This window comes from Platalea leucorodia (assembly GCF_965183815.1).
Source record: "Platalea leucorodia genome assembly, chromosome: 16".
NCBI lineage: Eukaryota > Metazoa > Chordata > Aves > Pelecaniformes > Threskiornithidae > Platalea > Platalea leucorodia.
Window position 1 is genome coordinate 13,263,737 of NC_138838.1, and position 20,963 is coordinate 13,284,699.

Genomic DNA, 20,963 nt, shown 5'->3' on the forward strand with positions numbered 1-20,963 from the left:
CCCACGGGCAGCGACGCCCCATCCCGGTCCCCATGGGGGTGTCCCCATAGTGAGCTGGGGTACCCTGGACCCGACGGGAATTGGAGGACGAGTTCCAGCCGAGTGGTGCTGAGCCGGGAGGGCCAGGGCCACCATGGCCATGCACCCTCCCTGCCAGCACCCATCCTCTTTTCTCCCAAATTCAGGGCTGGCCAGACCCTGTCCCGCTGGCAAGCACTGTGGGACCCCCGCAGCGCTGTCCCGGCCACCGTCCCCAGCCCCTGGGACCCCACGCTGGCTCCCACTCACCAAGGGCCCAGGGTTACGGGGTGAAACCCCGGGAGCATCCCGGGCGGCCCCAGCCAGGAGGGATGGCCAAGGGTCGGGGTGCCCTGCGCGGGCCGGGGGGTGCCAGCGGGACCCCCCAGGATGAGAGGCTGGCCTGGAGGTGCCCATCACGGCGCTTCGCTGTACAAGGGGGTTGTGCAAGAGGCTGCGGCCGTGAGAAAGGAGAAGCGAAAGCGCGAAGCGAGAGGCGGCTCCCCCCGCACCGAGGCGGGGACCCCGCACCGCACCCCTGGCCCCGCAGCCTTTTCGGGGGCGGCTGGAGGGACGGAGCGAGGGGAAACGTGGCGCTGCCTCCCCCTCCTCCCCCCAAACCGCCGCAAGCCCCCGGCCCACCCCGAGCCGCCGCCGCCGCCGCACATCTGGGCGCCAGGGCTGGGGGCCCCCCCCGCTTTCTGCCCTCCCCCACCAGCGGCAAATTAACCCCGGCTGCCTCCCCCCCCCCCCAAAACCCTTCCCCACATCACCTGCACCCATGAGGGTCCCCCCTGAGCGCCCCCCCACCGGCCGCCCCCCCTCCACGCGTGTCACCCCCCCCCCCCCCGCGTGGGGCAGCAGCCCCTCCCTAGCAGGACGCCCCCCCCCCCCCTTTTACACACGTTTTACCCTTCCCCACCGTCCCCCCCGTCGGGTCCCACCGCGGCACCTGCGCGGGGAGGAGCCGCCACCGGTAACCGGCGGGGGCGGAGGGCACCGGGAGCCGCTAGATGGCGCCCTACGAACGGTACCGAGCCGGGGGGGGGCGGCGGACTTTGCCCGGAGCCACCGGGGGGGGGGGGGGGGGCCGGGAGCCCCTCCGGGGCTCCCGGCCCCCCCCCCCCCCGGTGGCTCCGGGCTAAGGGTGATGTCCCGGAGATGGAGACCCCCGAGGGGACGGCGGGGTCGGAGACCGGGCTGGGGAAAACCGGGCTCGGAGGAGGTGGAGAGCGGGATGGGGAGGGAGGGGAAGAAGAGAAGGAGGGAGGGAGGGGGGGGGCCCGGCTTGTCGGTGCCCCGCCCGGGGATGGGAGGAGGAAAACCTCCCGCCGTCCCTTTAACAGCCAGCGGCGCTGCTCGGAGTTCAGGCCGGGGTCAGGGGGAGTTCGCAGCCCGGGTTTCACCTCCGAGCTGGCGGCGTCGGGAACCCCGAGGAACCGCTGCTGCCGCTTCTTCCACCGCCGCCGCCGCCTCCTCCTCCTCCTCCCGTTCCGTGGGACCGGCCGGGAGCGCGGGGCATGGAGGAACAGCGGCAACAGAGGAGGAGGAGGGTGGAGGGGAGCAGCAACCGGCGGCGGCCCCCCCGGGGCTGAGCCATGAGAGTTCACCGAGACCTCGGCTGGTTGGCGGAGGCCACCGGGCGCCCAGGTAAAGCGGGGGGGGACGGGGACGGGGACGGGGACGGGACGCACCCCAAACAATTTAAAAAGAGGGGAAAAAAAAACCCTCCGAAGAGCAGCTCCGCGGGCGCTTGGCTTTGCCCACCTGGGAGGGGGGGAACCGGCACCGGAGCGGAGGCGGGGAGGGGAGGTCCCGGTCCCCCCCCGCCGCCCCCCGCTCGCCTCCGGGGGGGGCAGGGGGAGAGGAAACGGGGGCGGGGGGCGCCCGGGGGGGCCCGGCCGGCCGCTCCCGGGACCGCGGCGCATAAGAGCCGGGGGGGCGCGGCGGGAGCCGGGGCGGCGGCGCTGCGCAGGTAACGGCGGGCGGGGGCGCGGGGGGCGGCGGCCCGGTCCCCCCCGCTCCCCGGCGCAGGTGGGCGCGGGGCTCCCGGGCGCTGCGGGGCCGGGCGCGGCGCTGGCGGCGGCGGGCGGTGATGTCACTTTCTCCGCAAGCCTCCGGGGGTTCTCGCCCCCCTCCCGCCCCCCCGGCCCGCCGAGAAGCGAGCCCCCATATAAGCGGTGGCACCGGCCCGGCGGCCGCGCAGAGCGGCCGGGACGCGGCGGCGTGCGGGGCTGGGGGCCGAGCCCCGACCCCCGCCGCGACCCCACGCGCGGGCCGAGCCCCCCACGCGCGGGCCGAGCCCCCCACGCGCGGGCCGAGCGGCCGGGCCCGGTCGCGCCGCTGACGGGGCGCTGTGTTGCAGGGCGGCGGGCGAGGAGCGGGATGCTGGACGCCATGGAGGTGCCGAGCCACTCGCGGCAGCTGCTGCTGCAGCTGAACACGCAGCGCACCAAGGGCTTCCTGTGCGACGTGATCATCGTGGTGCAGAACGCGCTCTTCCGCGCGCACAAGAACATCCTGGCGGCCAGCAGCGCCTACCTCAAGTCGCTGGTGGTGCACGACAACCTGCTCAACCTGGACCACGAGATGGTGAGCCCCGGCATCTTTCGCCTCATCCTCGACTTCATCTACACCGGCCGCCTGGCCGAGTGCGAGCCGGGTGGCGAGCAGAGCCTGGGCGCCGTGCTGGCCGCCGCCAGCTACCTCCAGATCCCCGGCTTGGTGGCCCTTTGCAAGAAGAAGCTGAAACGCAGCGGCAAGTACTGCCACCTGCGCGGGGGCTACGCGCCCTACAAGCTGGGCCGGGGGCTGCGCGCCACCACGCCGGTCATCCAGGCCTGCTACTCGGGGACGCCGCGGCCCGTGGACCTGCCGCCCGTGGAGCCGGCGGCGCCGCTCAACACGCAGTGCGGGGAGCTGTACGCCTCGGCCGCCCAGGGCGCCCCGCTGCACCCCCACGGGCTGTGCCCGCCCGAGCGCCACTGCTCGCCGCCCTGCGGCCTCGACCTCTCCAAGAAGAGCCCCACCGGCCCCTCTGCCCAGCTCCTGCCCACCGACCGCCTGCTGCCCGGCGAGCCCCGCGAGCCCTCGCTGCCCCCACGGCATGACAGCCCCCCGGTCAGCGCCGGCCTCCTGGCCGGCCACGCCGCCGCCTACAAGGACTCCCCGCCGGGCGGCGAGCCGGGGGGGCACCCCCACGCCCCCGACCCCTTCCGCAGCACGCCGCCCTGCGCCGAGCCCCCGCTGCCCCGCGCCGACGGGCGCGAGCTGATGTACCGCTGGATGAAGCACGAGCCCCTGGGCCCCTACCTGGACGAGGGGGAGGCGGAGAAGGAGCTGGAGCGGGAGGAGAAGGCCGAGTCGCCGCCCGCGGCGCCGCAGCCCCGCTACCCCAGCGTGGAGAGCAACGACCTGGAGCCCGATAACAGCACGAGCGAGGAGACGGGCAGCAGCGAGGGCCCCTCGCCTGGTGACGCACTGGACCGCTATTGCAGCCACCTGGGCTACGAGCCCGAGAGCCTGGGAGACAACCTATACGTCTGCATCCCCTGCGGCAAGGGCTTCCCCAGCTCCGAGCAGCTCAACGCCCACGTGGAGGCCCACAACGAAGAGGAGCTCTATCACAAGGCGGCGGCTGAGCAGGCCGTGCCCTTCCTGGACAAGGGTGGCCCAGGGCTGGGTGACATCCTGCGGCCCTACCGCTGCTCCTCCTGCGACAAGTCCTACAAGGACCCGGCCACGCTGCGGCAGCACGAGAAGACGCACTGGCTGACGCGTCCCTACCCCTGCACCATCTGCGGCAAGAAGTTCACGCAACGCGGCACCATGACCCGCCACATGCGCAGCCACCTCGGCCTCAAGCCCTTCGCCTGCGACGCCTGCGGGATGCGCTTCACCCGCCAGTACCGCCTGACCGAGCACATGCGCATCCACTCGGGCGAGAAGCCCTACGAGTGCCAGGTGTGCGGCGGGAAGTTCGCCCAGCAGCGCAACCTCATCAGCCACATGAAGATGCACGCAGCCGGCCCCGACGGCAAAGCCAAGCTGGACTTCCCCGACAGCGTCTACGCCATGGCCCGCCTCACCGCCGACCAGCTGGGGCTCAAGCAGGAGAAGGCGGCCGAGCTGCTCTCCCACACCTCGCACTTCCTTAGCGACCCTAAGGCCATGGAGAGCCTCTACCCGCTGGCCAAGTTCACGGCCGAGCACCTGGGGCTGAGCCAGGACAAGGCGGCCGAGGTGCTGGCGCAGGCTCCGCACCTCCACGCCGAGGCCGCCCGGACCATAGAGCGATACTCGCCCCCCTAGCGCCGGCCCGGCCGGGGGGCGGGGGGGGCCGTCGGGCTCCCCTCGCTGCCCCGCGTGGAGCTGGGGGGGCGAGAGGTGGTGGGTGCTCATCCCCCGGCGCTGCTGACGGCCCCGGAGAACTCGCTCGTGGCGGAAGGTCCCATGAGAGCTGCCCCGGGACGGCTGGATGGCGCGTCCCACGATGAGCGCCCCGGCTTGCCCAGGAGAAGCCGATAATTCAGGGACTGACCTCATGGCATGGCCCCCGCTTGCCGTGGGGGGCTGCTGGGCCCCCGGCACCGGGGCGGGAGCGATGCACAAGCTGTGAGGCCGGGCTGCGCCCCGAGGCTTTGGAGGACATGAGCCCGCTCCTTACCTCAGGGCCGTCCCCGGCACCGACCCCCGGGCGGGGGGACGCCCTCGGCAGCTGCCCGCGACACCCCGGCCCTGCGGCGGGACCCGCCGGCGTTCAGCTCTGCCGTGACGGGACCTGGACTGTGCCGCCTCGATCGTCGCGGGCCCGTGAGTAGTTCATCCGTCGTGGCCGGAGCGACGCCTCCGAGCCGCCGGCAGCTGTCCTGACCGGGAGCGGCGAGCGTGGCTGTGCCGGGGCTGGGGGGGTCTGTGCCGGCCAAACTCCGCGGGGCCATGCCGGGAGCTCGGGGACAGACTGACGGAGGGGGACGGTGGGGTCTGAGCAGCGGGCGGGGGGACGGCGGTCGAGTCCGGGGGGGCCGGGGAACCGCGGTGCTCCTCGCCCCGGAGCAAGCACTGACCTCCCGGCCGAACCTGGCGGCTCGGCCGCTGGCACCCCGTGTTTCGGGAGGTGGGGCAGGGCCTGTCACAGACTGAGCCCCTGGGCCTGCCCCAGCAGGCGCCTCGCCATCAGGGATGCCCGGGGGCCCCGGCGGCTTCGCCCTCGGGCGGCCACTTGCCTCCATTTTTTTTTTTTTTTTTTTTTTGCCAAAGATGCCCGTCCCCAGCGCGGCCGGGCCGGGCCGGGGGGTTCATGACAAAGACAAAGCGGTCTGGTTTGTCAGCTACGGGGAGGTGGGCAGGGGCTGCGGGAGGGGGCCGGGGGGCAGAGCCGCGGGGCTGCCCCGGGCTGGGCTGCGGTGGCCTGGGGCCGAGTCCCCCCCGGGGCTCCCCTGCCGCCACCGCGCCCCCTCTCCTGCCTTCTGCTCGGTGCGGGCAAAGCCCCCCTGGCCTGGACCCCCGGCCCGTGCCCCGACCCCTCTGCCTGGGGCTAATGTGAAGCTTCTCCCCTCCCCGAGCCCCCTCCTCTCCTTTGCACACGAGGCCCCGGGGCGGCCGCCAGCAGCGACCGTCCCCGGCCTCGCAGCCACTGTGCCTTAGCCTGAGCTGGCCGCCCCTGCCCAGGTGCCCCCTCGCCCCCCTGGGCCGCCCGGGTCCCCCCGGGGCCGGCAGCGTCCCTCCGGAGCTGCCGTGGGGCGAGTGGCGGCAGCACCCAAAGCACAGCTGGCAGCGCCCAGCGGGGCCGCCGGCCCCCTCTGTATCACGTCCGATTTGTACACGGGCTCCTTGCCCTTTTTTTTTTTCTATAGTCGAAACCGAACGAGCAATAAAGTGACATTAACATGCGTGGCCTCGCGTCCTTCTCTGGGGACGGGCCCGGCCGGTGCGGGGTCGGTGCCGCGTGGGGCTGGGAGGTGACCCCGGGGGTGCAGGCTGCGCCGGGGGGACGGCGGGTGCGGAGCTGCGGGGAGGGGAGGCGAGGGGCTCTGCCGTGTGTCTGGTTTGCCCGGAGCCCCCTCGGCTGGGGGGCAGCGGCGGCTGCAGGTGGGACAGAGCTGCCGCCGTCCTTGTGAGCACAAACGCGTCCCGCTGCCGTCCCTCCCCGCTGCCCCCCACGCCCACCCCTGCCCCGAGCTCGATAGCAACTCGTCCGCCGACGGCAAATGAAACAACGTGCTGCACAGACAGGTGTTTAATGCTAAAAAATTATTAAAACCATCTTAACAAAATAGCCCGAACGCGTCCACCTCCCCGAGACACGGGCTCCCTGCGGGGGCTCAGGGCAGCAGCCTGGCACAGATGGCCCCAGGCACGGGGCGCTCAAGCCAGCGAGCCCCTGCTCCGCTCGCCGTCGTGCCAGCTGGTCTGGTGGTGGCAAGACCCCTGTCCCACGGCTGAGCCCGGGGCGCGGCGCGAGGGGTCGGCGTCCAGCAGAGCTGCAGGTCCCTCCGAGCTGGTGGTACCCCGGGAAGGGCCCTGCAAAGCAGCCCTAGGGCAGCTCCCTTAGAAAACAAACATTTAAACACCCGGTGTGGAGGAGAAGGCAAAGTCTATGTGGTGCTTACGGCCAGCCGGCGCTGCCCGTGGCCGTGGGTGCCAATCCGGGGCGTGGGTGCTGTGTGCGCCGTGGCCCCGGGTGGGCTCAGCCATGGCGATGGCGCCCTGCAGCAGGCACGGGCACCCCAAAGTCTCTGTCGAACAGGCTCTGTGCTGCAGCGCAGACCCTCCTTCGCTGGCAGCCGCCCTGCTCGGCGCCCCAAGGCTGGGACATTTCTATGGCACAGGTTAGCGAGCACAACCCCGCTCGTCTCCATCACTGTGCCGCGCAGCCCCACTGCGGCCGGGCGCTGCCGAGGCTCCGACCCCGGAGCTGGCCCTCGCCGTGACGCCGGGTGGCCGGCGCAGGGGTAACGCCGGGCTTCCTGATGCAGACACTGGGTCCGAGCCACCCACACAGGAAAGGAAAACGCTGGGCGCCGTCCTACTGCTTCCTCCGCCACCTTTGACGCTTCCCTCCCACGGCCGCGGTGCCCCCGCAGGGACCGGGGACAGCCTCGGGGTCACTCCCACCCTCTGCTCCTGGGACTGGGACTTGACAGAGCTCCAGTTCATGGGTTAATGCTCCCTCTTAGCTTCTGCATATCTGGCGTGTAACGGGGCTGGGGCTGGGACACAGCGGTGGGACAATGTGGGGTGGGGGGCACTCAGCAACCCCCCAGCCCTGCACCGGCTCCCGGTGCGGTATGACCCGGGGACGAGGCAGCAGGGTCCCTTCACGGCTTCCTCCACGGTGAAGGGGCAACTCAAGAGGGGGCCCTCCCAGCTGGGCAAGTGGTGGGGGGCCGGGCGCTGCCCTGGCTCTCTCCAGCCCTGCAGCCACGGGCAGAAGCCGAATCCCACAGGCAAGAGGAGCCCGTGGTGATGTGGGGACATGTGGGACCTGTGGGACAGCCAGTCCTGGCGACCTGGAGGATTTTGTTAGCCTCATGCTGAGTCTTCGGTCAAAAATGTGTCTAAAGGTAGTGGGGTGGGACTGAGGGGTTTGGGGGAGCAGGGAAGGGGCAGGTAACGGCTGGGGTGGGCAGGGGAGCAGAACAGAAAGCAGCTGTGGGAGTCTGGGGGTGTTCAAAGCCTCCCCCAGCAAAGCAGGCAGGGACACACCTGAAAACTAACCTATACTGATGTCTGAAATGAAACCCAACAAGCAAACCCTGCACCAGGGAGAGGACAAGCACCTCCGCAAGCAGCCCCCCTGCATGGGGTGGGCGTGGGGTGGGGAAGGGGCCGGCGGCCTGGGGCTGCCTGGACCACGCAGGACGAACAGGCTCGGCAGGGGGGAACCTGCCCTTGAAGTCCACGGCCTCTCTGAGGGGCACGAGCTAGACTAAGCAATCCCAAAGTCTGTGCTGGCACGTCCCCAGTTGCTGCCCTACGCAGCCTACAAACCCAAAGAGCCACCAACTCGTGACTCGAGCTCTCTGCAACCAAGCAAACCAAGCAAAAGGCTGGCGATCTGGCACGGGCTCACCCAAAGCTTCCCTGGCCAGCGGGGCTCGCCAGCTCCGCGCTGGCGCTGCCCAAAGGCTGGCGGGACCCTCAACGGCCCAGCCTCCACGTGAACCATCCACAGCAATGACCTTCCCAGCTGGTCTGCCCGTGGGGAGGGGGCCCTTCGCAGCATGGCCATTCTGGGGTGGGTTGAAGACGTGGCGTTTATTGTTCGTGGTGGGCTGGAAGGCGGTGGCGGCACGTGGTGAGGGCTGCCGCGGAGGCCGGTCTCCCACCGTAACAGGCTGCGTGACTCGCTCAGGGGCTGTCGGCCCCGCTCGGCCCCCTCAGCCCTCCTGGGCCCACTTGAGGAAGGTGGGGATGTCCCGCACCGGCACGTTGCGGGTCAGCGCTTTAACTCGCAGGTTCCGGTCGTCCGTCAGCAAAACCACTTCCCTGAGCAAACGGATGGGATCGTCTGCAACGAGAGAGAGCGCGGTGTGAAGCTCAGCCCGCCCCAGCCCTTGCACCCATCCCACACCATGCTGTCCCCACGCTGTGCCCCCCACCCCGCCCCGGGGTGCCCAGCACCCGGCGGCACTCCCAGCTCCCCGCTCCCTGCTAAGGCTGCCCAGCGCACAGACAGCACTCATCTCGAAGGCCGCCTTCTCCCCTCACCCGCGTCGGCTGGGGGATGATTTGTGATCTCTGATGCCCGCAGCCCCGGGGCCAGGAAGGCCGGCGAGCGGCACCAGGGTCCCATGCTGCCCGCTGCCCGCATGGGGTGGTGCGCTGTGCCGTGCCGTGCCGCAGGCAGGGAAGAGGAGGTCCCTCTGCCTGACCCAGGCCAGGAAGATGGCCCGCGACCCTGGCTCCAGCAGGAAGCTGGTGCTATTATTCTGGTGATCTCATTATAAGATCTAAAACCACCCCTTATTTTTTGCAAAGCTTTTTGGAGTTGCCACTGACACTGAGGCGTTTCTGGCTGGGGCTCAGACAGCCAGAGAGAGTTGAAGCCTGAGAAATAACCGAAGGGATCTTGCCCCCAGATGGATGAGCTGCCCCGCACGCAACATGCCGGGCTGGGATGTGGGAGCCACGCTTACGTGTGTGCGAAGCAGGGGAAGCATATGGGGTATGTGTAAGCAGCTGGGTCCTGTGACCAGAGTACTGTTCCTATGAGCACAGGAAACACAGTGCCTCCGAGCCAGGACGGGAATGGAAAAAACAGAGTTTATGGGAGCCCAACATGGGCCCAGATTGGCTGCGCGGGAGCGGCAGGACGAGGGGAAGGGGAGGGTGGCCAGGAACGCAGGCTGTGGCCACGGTGTCTGGGCTGAGGGTGTTGGGGCGAGCGCCCCGGTCGGCCCGTGCCGGGGGGAAGGGGAGCGGGGACTCGGCGGGAGGGCAGGCCCGGGGCCGAAGGCTGCCGAAAGTGGGATCGGGAGGTTTTGTGCGGACACTTTAAGAAATGTGTAACAATAAACATCCTCTTCTCCGCACTGGTGACGCGCCTTCTTGTTACAAACCAGAGGCTGTCAGCTTGTCAGGCCCCATTCCCCATAATCCACATGATTTCAAAATTCAGCATCATTTGCACATAAACATTTGGTGACGGTTTCTCTGTGAATCTGACAAGTTAAGCTGCTAAGAATTCGCACTGACAAATGTGGGTTGATTTCTTGGGCAGCTGCTGATGCGATTCCCATCCCCACTGCCCTGGCAACAGCCCGCGGGCTGTCTGATCCCAGCACGCGTGACCGGTGCCAACCGGGCATCAGGAGGGAAAAGGGCCCTGGCCAGGAGGCACCAGGGCTTGCGGGGAGGAGGCTCTTTCTGGCCCTTCGTCACCGCTGCTGGCACCATGAAATTGCTCCGGGGAGATTTATGGTGGGCTTCTCCCAGGCTGGGGCATCCCCAGCACAGCGAGGTGCGCATTTGGCAATGCGGTGAGAGGGCCGCAGACTGGGGCTGACCAGAGGCAGGAGGTGGCACCTTGGTGTTGAAAGAGGCAAAATGCGGAAGGATCTGCTCCAAGGGCCGTGGAAGAGAAACGAGACGGGTCCGTGGGACGCACCAGAGAAGGGACAAGGAGGATGTGAGGATGTTCTACCTTTGTTGGAGGGCATGAAATCCTTGGCCTTGTCATTGCAATAGTGGAGGCAGCAGGACAGAATCAGGTCATCGTTGTTTCCCTGGAAGAAAAAGGCAACGTTACCCCTGGCAGGAAAAAACCTGCAACCCCACCACCCTGATTTCTGCACTGCCCTTGAGGCACTGCCGCAGCTCAGCGGAGAGCAGGGCTGCTCAGAGCCGAAACACATGCAGCCCGCAGGAGCCTGCTCAGTCGCCTGCAAAGGTGGGGACAGAGCTACCCCCTGCCCAGGGCTCGCAGACCCCAGGGTCCCTGGTTCCCCCCAAAGAGGCAGTGGCCAAGAGCCTCCAGCCTTCGGCATCGCTGCCTCCGCATCCCACCCTCCTGGGGCTGGGATGTCCCTTACCTGCTGGCCAGTGGTGTCTTCGCTGCGGAAGGAGATGGACTCCAGCTCGTTGCCTCGGCTGGTCAGAGCCCTCAAGCAGTTGTCCCGGCTCTCGAATCGCTCCTCCAGGAACTCGATGGACTTCCTGGCTCTCTCCTGCACTTGGCGGGCATAGCCTGCGGCCCGGTGCTCCATCTCCGGGCCCTTGGCCAGGCCGTCCAGCTCGTTTATCACTTCAAACAGGAAGAGGAGGTACAGTTACTACGGGACAAGGTGCTCCCGTGACCTGCTGCTGGAGCACACAAGTTGCCAAGGCCTTGGGGCCGGGGCACTGGGAGCTGGCTCAGGAAATCTGGGTTCAGCTCCTGCAGCGGCCCTGCACTCCTGGACTTGGCTGCGGGTCTGGAAAAGCTTTGCTGCTTTCCACCTCTGTGGGTCACCTGGCTTGGCCCCGAGAGCGCAGGCACCTCGCCCCTGCAGCGTGCGGGTAATGCTCCCTAAGGGCATCCCGCTCTGCCCTGCGAAACGCCGGGACACCGCCGTGCCCCCTGCCCCATGCTCCTGCCTCACACCTCCGTGTGCGCCCGAGGAAACCAGGGCCTCCGGCGGCCCGCTCCTCTGCCTCCGAGCACAGCCAGGGCCTGCAGCACCATGCCTCCTGCCCCACATCGCACCGCCCGGCCCCGCGCCTCTCGGCTCCCTGTGCTCACTTCCAGACACGAAAAGCTGCTGCCCTCCCGCCGCGGGGCTGCACGCGGGAACAGGGTCACGCGTGGGAGCAGGCAGTTCCCACTTCAGCACTGTTTCCCGCACAAGTCCTGGCCCTATTTTCCCCACCTGAAGCCGCCGCCCCAGGCTCCCGGCAGGGGACACGCTCTCTCCAACACCTCACCCATCTGGGTTCGCACATCTGTCCCGACACATGCTTGAGATGAGCCCGAGCCTGGGATCAGGCGGATTCCCAGCCCGTTCGCCTTAACTGGAACCCGTCAAGCCTTAGAGCCTCCTGTACTGCTGCCAAGCGGCTGGGGTTCCTCCGGCTCCCCAAGCCCAGCAGAAGCCCGAGGGACCCCAGCAGAGCTCCAGGAGGGACCCACCCTCCGGCGCCAGGGCTGCTGGAAGAGCCGCTCCGTCGCAGAGCGAGCGCGCGTGTGCGAGCAAGATGCTGCCGAGGTGGCTAGCGGCGAGGCCGGGCACACAAGCATGCAGCCAGATGTGCGCAGGAGCATCCTTGCCTGCGATCGTGCACAGGGCTGCGTGTGCGCGAGGCCGGGCACGCGAGAGAGCTGGTGTGCACGTGTGCGCAAGGGAGCCTCTGTGTGCACAGTGTGTGTTTTAGCCATGGCTTCATTTCTGAAGATTGTTTCCGAGCCTGGAGCCAAGTCCTGAGTTCAAGTGGGAACTATGCATTCCTTGGGGGTTCGGGGAGAGAGCTCGGGGTCTGAGGCCTCTCCCCAGTGCTGTGAATCACTGCCCGGGGAGCCTGCGTGATCGTTCTGTTCCATGGTGAGACTGGCACTCACTGTCTGGGTATTCAAATTAAAGCTGCATGGAGCTGCTTTGCTCTTCGCTGGCCCGCGACTCTTCTTGCTACCGACCTGATGCTGCCATTTCTACACAATGCACGGCTGGGCCCGGGGTGGGGGGAGCCGTGCAAGAACGGAACATCAAACAGGAAAAGCTGGTATTCCCTCCCGAAATCCGCCTTCCTGCTTCCAAGCTAAACAGGCTTCAAAGGGGAGGCTTGTTTGTGCTTCTGCACCAGGCCTGGCTTCTCCATGGCGGGGTCAGCCTCAAGGAGCACGGAGCAGGTTAAAGAGCAAGAGAAACAAACCCAACGCGAAGCTGCGCGCTTAACCCCTTGCTGCATCCCCGGGAAGAGCGGGGAGGAGTGCCCCGTGCCGCGGGGAGGGCGCTGCGCGCGTCTTCGCTCCGGCGATGGGGCACGGCACCAAGGCCTCTGCCCCCGGCAGCCACAGGCCCCCCTGCTTACCCCGGGGCTCCCCCGCCTGCCCCTGGGTCGCAGCACTGATGGCTTTCCTGGGGGACCAGGGGGAATCTGACCAACGCCCGGCGCGGACAGGGAGTCGCTGGCTTCAGGGTGCTTCAGCAGCGGCAGGGGAGGCTCTTGGCAGGCAGTGGGAGATGAGTTACTCTGTCCCCCCTATGATGGCCTGTGCCGGGAGGCAGCAGGACAGGAGAGCGCTGAAGGTGCTCAGTCACTGCTGCTCCTCCTGCCCGCGGCAGGGCAGGGCAGGGCAGGGCAGGGCAGGCTCCTTTTGCAGGCTGAGGGCAGCAGCATCTTGGACAGGGACAGGACCAGGGTCTTCGGCTCTCCTGTAACTGCTGGCCCTGGCTGGGGTTCGGCTGGAGAAGCCTCATGCCAACCACAGGAGTGCACCGGGAGGCAGGGCCACGGCTCCAGGGCAGGTCCCAGCTCTCTCAGGTGTTACCCGGCTCCTCGGCTCCCAGGACTGCCCAGGCTCTGCCGGCTTCCTTCCCTTCGCTGCCACACAAAGCCCTGGCACTGCAGTGCCAAGCCACGGAGCTCCACGGCAGCTCCACAGCTGAGCTGGGCAGGCGGTCAGCCCTGCTCCCCGCACCCAGGGGTCCTGTCCCCAGCCCCAGGAACCCCTCCTGAGCCTGTTCAGCCTGCAGGGCAGGGCGGCTGCTGGACGTTGGCTCTGCGGCAGGCAGAGCTGTCTGCTGGACAACAGGAGTTGAGAAGGAAGCCCCATAACGGCTTGGAGGGCAGGCACCCCTGCGTGCTGCAGGCCAGGAGATTGCCACGAGCGCCCACCTCGCTGCCTGGACGCAGGAGATGCGCACGGGGCAGAGCTGGCCCCCGGTGTCCTGGGGCTGTGGTTGGGACAGGAGCAGCCCAGGGGCTCTGCCAGGCTCGGCCCCGCTCCTGCCCCGGCCTCTCCTGCTGCCCTCGGGGAGCCTCGGAACGGCAGGCTGGCACCGGGACGCACCGGGCGCCGGAGCGACACTGGCCGGAGGAACGCTACCTCCAGCCCGGAGCGCGATCAAACAATCAGAGCAAAGGCATCTAACCAAATCCTCCCGCCACCCTGGGAGACCACCCAGCAGCACAGCCGTTATCTGCCAGGGTGAGTGTTTACCAATAACGGGAACCAGCTTGCTGTTTTACTGCGAGCTTTATAAGGATAAAAAGAAGGGCTGGGCTTGAGCAGCTCTGAGACGCTGGGACACAGGCCGGCCATTTGCTCAGGCTGCCTAAGCCCCAGCTCAGCTGGGATAAGCTATCTGCTCTGATTGTTTAACAATTCCTTCTCCTTGCTCACTCCAAAATTCCCTCCAAATCCCATTTAACACCCGTGTGCCTCTCCAAGCCCCTGGCACCCTCAAATGCACCAGGGGGAGAGGAGCCCGCTGAGCACCGTGGGCAGAAAGCTGGCAGGAAGGGAGAAGGGCAACACGGGCTGAAGGAACGCCGGCCGAGGCTGGGATGAGACAGGGCAGGACAGATGCCAGCTCCACCTCTGCTGCCAGCCGGCCGCGGAACGAGCTGTCCAGCCCCAGACCACCCAGGCACTGCGGGCACGTGGGGCAGGGAGAGAGGGAGCCGGCACGGAGGCACAGCCCGTGCCGGGGGAAGAGGGGAAGCCCCCACCTCACGCCGGCCCTACTCACCGATCAGGGGCACCACCAGGATGAATTTTCTGCAGTCCAGCAGTGTTATCAAGCTGCTGAGGTGGTCGATGAAGCCATTGGTGTCTGGGACCAGGAAGACAGGTCTGATCTCCAGCTCCATCTGCCTCATTTGACTCTGGTCTTTCAGCACAGCCTGGAGGAGAAGGATATGTGATGAGTAAGTAGGACGTCAGCCCTACGACCCATGGACCCCAACAGCAGAAGATAACCCTGGCTGGCATGCATGCCTCCCGCAGCGAGGGAATCGTGTGAAGGGGACCGGCAGGAGGCTGCGTCCATCCCACCTGCACACCTCAGACACCAACTCTTGCAGGTCCACAGCACACACACAACTGGGATGGTGAAAGCCTCCAAGACATCACTCTCCTAGGAGAACAGCCCTATTCAGGCTCTGGGGAGAACAACTGGGACCAGCCTTGAAAATGGAGGTGTTTTGGGAACTGTCCTACTTACGGGACCAGCAGTTGCCAGGACTATCGGCACTGGTGCCAAGGGACCGACCCCGATACAAAACGGCAGGGAGAAAAGGGGGCTGGAGGAAGCGGGTTCTGGGCTCCAGGTGGAAACAGCTCAAAGCAACAACAGCCAAAATGAAGCAGTTTGGGACACACAAGTCCTGCCAACGGCAGCCTAACACAGGGACCCCGAGCAGGCAGCAGGAGGGGAGGTCTGTGGGGCGGGGATGCTTTGCTGAGTATCTCACTCGCTGTCCCACCAGCTCCCGCACGTGCCTTGCCTTTTCTGACTCCATCCAGCTGGGAAACCAGGTGGGTTCCAGCCCTGGAAACCCACAGCACCGTCCTTGGCTGAGCCCTTCGCGCCCGCTGGAGACCAGAGGTGCTCACACACACACGGGCAGGGTCTGCTAGCTCTTACTAGCAACACTGCGGGGCTGCACCTGGACCTCTGGACAATGCCAGTTGCCAAAATGGGACCCAAGAGCTCCCATATTACTTTCGACGCTATCGAAGGACTTGGGCTCTTTAGTAAGTCACAGGCTTAAAAAACTCAGGATGCTATTCTAGTGCTTCCTCTGCTTAAAAATAGCTTCCCTGGACTCGCTGATGTTTGTTGCCTCTAATAGGAACCGGTCACCCACGGAGCACAGCAGCACTGCTGTGGAACACATCCACCATGCAAGCCCTCGCGACAGCGGGCTCGCACCCACAAGACGCGCCCCGGGGACAGGAGGCCACCGCCGACCCTGTTCTGCCCAACGTTACGGGGAGCTCCCCCTGCCCGGGGCGAGGATCCGGACCCTCCCGCAGTCACGCCAAAGCCTCGGAGGCACCCTGGAACGACGAGCTGCACAGGCCAGCAGTGGCCATGGAAAGAAGTGGTTTTTAATCCATTTCCAAGTGTTGTCATCTGGCTTTAAATCAAGGCGACTTGATGCTGCCACCTCCCACAAGTCTCTCCAGGCAAAGCAGCAACCATAACCTCACCACGTGCCTCCACCCGCCTCCCGGCAGCGCCGGGCCTGGGGCCGCAGCTCCCATCAGCCCTGAGGGCAGACGGGCAGAGCGGGGAGCGTGGTCCCATCTGCTGCATGGCAGCGCTGAGCTGGCACGACAGTGCGAGGATATGCGCCTGCCGTTGCGCAGGGGCAGCTACCACGGCACCAGTGTCCCTGTACAGATGCTGCCATGGCCATCCACATGCTGGGTGTCATCCCTGCCTGCACGCTGCCTTCACCCAGGGAGGTGTTGGCACTCCCCAGCGGCACTGGAACCCTGTGCTGGCAACCCCGGCATGGCGCTGCCGCTGCCTCCTCACCGTCAGGAGGGTGGCAGGTGGGGTTTCTCCCCAGGGTTTCGGGGTGCGGGAGGAGATGCTCGTCCCTGGGACGCACCAGGACCTGCTGAGCTCCACCAAGCTCCACCCGCCATGGGGAGACAGAGAAGGGCCCCGCTGGCCAACGCAGAGACCCAGAGCGAAGGAGCAAGTTCCTTGTGCGGTGGCCAAAGAGGTCAACGGCCCTGAACTTGCAGGAAGGAGGGGGCAAAACCACGCGGCCTGTGATGGGCGACAACAGTCCTATGTGAGCAAGGGCCGGTGGCAGGAGGGGACCCCCGCCTGCACCCCAGTGTGGCTCCCCGACCCCGGGGCTTGTCCCAGTCCATGCAGGTGACCTCAGGAGCGCGGCGCGAGCGGGAAGCTCACCTACCCCTCCGGCCGAGGGGCGCGGGGTGATGGCAGAGGGTGGGCAGTACCCTTGTGTGTGGCATTTGCCCCGGAGGCTTTCGCAGGCCATACCCGGCTGATTCCTGGCAGTCGTGAGCGACGCCTGTGCCGGCCGTCACGTCCCATTCCGCTCGCCGGGCCGCCCGGTGAGAGAAGGACACAGGATGCGCCGGGAGTGAAAGAGCGAGGTCGGCGGGGAGCATGCCAAGTCCCCGCGTACAGCTCCGGGCCGCTCGGGGAGCCAGAGGGAAACTCGCCTTTGCAGAGTTCAGAGGCCGGCAGTGAGATTTATTTTTGTTTGTGTGAGTAAAAGGCTGCAGAAGCCTCCGGCCAAGGGGTTTCGGGGGGGAGAGGAGTGGCCTGTGATTCATGGGGACGCTGGCTGGCCCCGCGCCAGAGATGAAAGGGAGCCCATGTGCGGGGAACCGGGGAGGCGAGCGCCGCGTTAACCCTTCTGCTGGTCCGTGGGGCACGGTCCCGTGGGAAGGAAGGAGAGTGCGGGATGCGGATCGGGATGCCTGCATCTGGGGCCCATCTTCTGTGCCACCACCACTACCAGAAACAAGCTGCCGGTGCCACTGTGCCTCAGTTTCCCCGATGTGAGGACAGGGAGAGGGTGGCCCGTGTGCCCCGCCAGGAGGTGGGGTTTGGAGAAGTCCCTGGGGAGAGCGACGTGGTTAAAACAGCGGAGGTACAGCCTCGCCCTGGCCCAAGTGCTTTAGGATGGCCAGATCTCAGCCTTGTCTTACTGGGGTTAAACACGCCGCACGGCTCCACGGCAGTGACCCTGCAGTGCAGATGTGGCGGGGGACCTCTGAGGCCGGGGCTCTCTGCTCGCCCCGGGGCCAGGCAGCTCCCTGTCTCCTGCCTCCTGCACCCGCACGCTGCGGCAGCCGGCGCGGCTCCCACCCGCAGCCCCCTGCCCGGCCTCTGCTCCGGCCATGGGGGCTTCTCCCAGGAGCTGGGCCGGAGCTGGAGGTGGCTCCCCCGGCTGCCCCAGCTGGTGGCAGCACTGAGATCAGACACTCCTGCGCACACAGTCCCAAATTCCCAGCTCATCCATCAGCTGGGATCACCTGGGGGATTCCCCGGAAGCCGGTTCCAGCATGGACGGCGGAGCGGTGCCCTGACAGCCAGGCCGTCGGGCGCTATTTTCTGCAGAGTGCCAGGGGGAGACCCGAGGGTCTCCACCGTAAGCGCAGAATAGGAGGGGGCTCCCCATCGGCCCCACCGGGGCTCCGCACACGGACCCCAGAGCTCCTCTGCCCACGGTGCCGGGCTGGCGGAGAGGCCCGGAGCTGAAGCCCAGCAGAGACGAGTGCCCCGCCGCCTTTGGGATGGGTCGTACGGGGTTACACCGCTCTGCTAGGATGGATGGGCTGTCACCATCCTGCCACCACCTCTCCTGCCCGGACCCGCTCTCCAACCGCGGGGGAAACCCGGCGCCGCTGCCCCTTCCAGTCCCCGTGTGCTCCGCGGGGATCGGAGGCGGATTTTCCAGGGCCGAGAACAATGCCTCTCCAGTCTCTGCTCGAGGGCTTCCTCCTCCCAAGGTTCATCTCCAGCGTCTTCCTCAGGAGTAAACGTGCCCTGTGCCTGGTAGCAAACCGGGGCCGCCGCCGTGGCGGAGCCGCCGTGGGTGGGTGTGCGTCTTCCGCAGCCAGCAGGCACCCGCTCCCAGGCAGGTGCGTGTCGGCGCGTGTGCACCCGCGGCATTGTTCCTGCGCGCCGAGGAGAGCGTGAATGGGATACGGCTATATTTAGCCACTTACTCACACTACCGCCACAAAGGAGCGGCTGCATCTTAAGGGGGCGGCCGTTCCGTGGGCTCAGAAGGGACAGGAGAGCGGCTATTTTGGGAAGACATGTCATAATTGGCCGCCCCGGTTAAGCTGCTTCTGTAATGCTGAGCAAAACAATAGCAGCATCCAGAGGAAGAGCCTGTTATGTTTCAGGTGGGATGTTTTCAACCGGTCAGGAAACTCGACCGCTCCCAGCGCACAGCGGCGGCACAAAGGACAGGGGACGCTGAACAGCATGGACCAAGGGCCTGGCCAAGCGGCGTGGGCGGCTGGGAGCGCGCGGCAGGACCCGGCGCTGGCTGGGGACACAGCCCTGCCAGAGAACGCTGCCTGCCCTGGCAGCACCACTGCTGCCTCCTCTTGTCCACCTGCCTGCCCGGCCTCTCGTCCCTCCAAGCATCTGGACAGCACCCAGGTATGTGCCTGGTCTTTTGCCTTGTCCTGACGCATCGCTGCTGTCACCAGCCTGTGACATAGGGCTGGCAGGCGGCTCCGTCCCAGTCTGGGCAAGCGGTGAGGGCAGAGGCAGGCTGGCAGCGGAGCCAGCGAGCAGCAGCCAACCCATAACCCAGCAGCAAAGGGCTGCCTCCTTGCAACCAGGGCTGCCCAGGGACGCGAGAAACTACGACCTAACCCCGCTCTGGCCCGTCTGCCCCCCTCAAAGCGATGGTTTTGGGGTCCAAGCTCATGCAGGGAACGGAGCTGAGCTCTCCTTCTCCATCTGCCATCAGCGCTGGCCGAGGGCCACCCCTGTTTGCCATTTACCCTGCCCGGACCTATACTCCCCCAGCAGCTCGAGCCACAGTCCTGTGCACACCCAGCCAGGGCAGGCACCAAAGGAGCGCAGTGAAGCCCAAATCCCCCTCTGAGGTGTAAACGCGAGCCCAGCACTGGTCGTGGTTGGGAGCTGCCCCGCCAGCTGATGCAGGGTGCAACCAGCAACCCTGGGACAAATGTCAGGGGGATGATCTCCAGCAGCAGCGGAGCTGGGCAGTAAGGTGTGGGCAGCATGGCAAAGGCAGGGATAGGGCAAGAAAACCTGCTGGGGACAAGACAGTGAATTTAGCTGCGAGAAGCTCCCCTCTGGCACGGAGCGCCTGGCCAAGGGATGCAGCGTGGAGGAAGCAGGGAAAACTCAGGGCTGGGAGTGTTAAAACAGAGAGAAAGAAAATGAATGGCCAAGAGATGAAGGCTTTGCCCCGAACCCTGGGTCCCTGCCCACATCATCATCACAGACTCTACGGGAGGCAGCGGTGGCACCCAGGCTCTCTGGACCCGAGTCCCTGCCGCCGTGCAGGCACAGCCTTACGGCCGTGCGTGGAGAGCTGAGGCTCTCAGCCGTGCTGAGACATGAGCCGCATCTGCTGGGCTCAGACGAATACATGGAGCTGTGGCTTGTCCCCAGGACAATGAAAGGGGGGCTCGGAGAGCAGCCGATGCATGAACTCCCTAAGTGAGCAATGACTGAGAGAAATAGGCTGTAACAGGGCAGGCAGAAGGTCCCCAGGTCCCAGGAAACACAAAACCTCTTGGGAAGACCAACAAGGTCAAGGACCACAGGCCAAGAGAGGGAAAGTGGAGGGGGTGGATGCTGAGCTGGCTCCGACCTGGCCTCCCCAGGCAGTGCTTTCCACCCGAGCTCCTCTGCTCCTCTGGCTTCGGCTGCGTGGCCAGTACCAGGGCAGGGAGAGGACCAGGGCCTGCACACGTGTTCTGCTCCGGGCCGTTCCCAGCTAGCTACGGGCTGGATGACTCTAGCGAAGCCCCAAGGACTTCTCCTCCACCCCGCGCCTTCAGACTCCAACTGCACCTCAGCTCTCAGCTGTGCAGCCCCTGAAGCTGCCCACACCCTCGTTTTGACCTCTCTCCGCCTGCGAGCATTGGCCCCAGCACGGCTGGGGAGGAAGGGAGGAGCACGCCGGGGGGAGAAAGCCCCTGACAACATCAGGCAGCCCCCACTCTCCCCGCAGAATGGGCAGCGGCCGTCCCGGGGGGCCCTGCTGCAGCTGGGCTAGTCGCCGGGGCCGGGATCTGCCGCACGCTGCCCTCCCCGAACATGTGCAGTTCCTGTTTGCTGTGTCTGTACAAGGCAGTGGGAAGTGGGGAATTTACTTACACCTCCCGCTTAACAACCCTGGGAGGCTGGAAGGCTTCAGGCCGCTTTAATTTACAGCCCATCTCTCCAATCTCTCACTCGTTCGCTGCTGCTTTCTTCCTCCTTGTATTAATGTGACCCAGGTACCTGCCAACAATAATGGACTCGCTTGCGGGGGCGGCCCCTCCCTCCCGGTGCAACTTCTACCTTCGCCTTGATATGAATTGCTCAAAAATTCAAATGAAAAAAGAAAAAAGGCGAAATCTGAAAGGTTGGGGTGGGTTTGGAAAAGCGAAGCGCAGTGGTTCTGGGCCCGGCGCCAGTAGCCGGAGGGTACACATGTGCACGCTCTCCCAGTAGGGCCTTCAGCAGCCCTGTTTTACAACCACCTCGGCACACACTGCAGAGTTCACGCATATGGCCAGACAGATGTGTCTGGCTTACGTTCAAGGCTGGAAAATGAAGAATTATGGAAGTGAAGGGCCCTGGGCATTAGAGAGGGCGGAGGTGAGGGGGAGGGGAGCCAGGGAGAATTTTTCCTCTGCTGAGAAATCCTCATCTGGGCTGCAAGGCTGGAGGAAGAGGGGTTGCGAGCAACGAGGCAGCCAACAGCCATGCATGTGAGATCGCTCTTAAAGCAACAGTGTGCACCGCCAGGCGCCTGCTCCCAGT

At 66.3% G+C, this 20,963-nt stretch overlaps 2 protein-coding genes across 4 annotated transcripts in view; one reads left to right on the top strand and one right to left on the bottom strand.

Annotated features, from left to right (window-relative positions):
• The first annotated feature begins 1,400 nt into the window (after window positions 1-1,400).
• HIC1 (HIC ZBTB transcriptional repressor 1) lies at window positions 1,401-5,909 on the top strand. Its single transcript, XM_082328031.1, has 2 exons — window positions 1,401-1,668; window positions 2,384-5,909. Exons 1-2 carry the CDS (start codon window positions 1,617-1,619, stop codon window positions 4,327-4,329), a joined length of 1,998 nt encoding a protein of 665 aa, XP_082184157.1. The 5' UTR covers window positions 1,401-1,616; the 3' UTR covers window positions 4,330-5,909.
• Window positions 5,910-6,262: 353 nt separating this feature from the next.
• The window catches only part of SMG6 (SMG6 nonsense mediated mRNA decay factor), a 117,281-nt gene continuing 102,580 nt past the window's right edge, over window positions 6,263-20,963 (bottom strand). For 2 of the 3 annotated variants that reach the window (XM_082328449.1, XM_082328448.1), the window contains exons 16-19: window positions 14,190-14,343; window positions 10,554-10,765; window positions 10,166-10,247; window positions 6,264-8,530 (exon numbers count right to left, since the gene is read on the bottom strand). In XM_082328449.1, the coding sequence (XP_082184575.1) occupies window positions 8,400-8,530; window positions 10,166-10,247; window positions 10,554-10,765; window positions 14,190-14,343 (579 nt within the window). In that variant the 3' untranslated portion in view covers window positions 6,264-8,399. Of the gene's footprint in view, window positions 8,531-10,165; window positions 10,248-10,553; window positions 10,766-14,189; window positions 14,344-20,963 lie in introns of all 3 variants that reach the window. The other variant, XM_082328450.1, reaches the window with a different exon arrangement.

What these genes read in the sequence shown, in the direction of transcription:
- HIC1 (XM_082328031.1), top strand. Translation starts at nt 1,617, where the DNA reads ATGAGAGTTCACCGAGACCTCGGCTGGTTGGCGGAGGCCACCGGGCGC. An exon ending in GGAGGCCACCGGGCGCCCAG is followed by an intron (nt 1,669 to 2,383) that starts GTAAAGCGGGGG and finishes GCTGTGTTGCAG; the next exon opens with GGCGGCGGGCGAGGAGCGGG.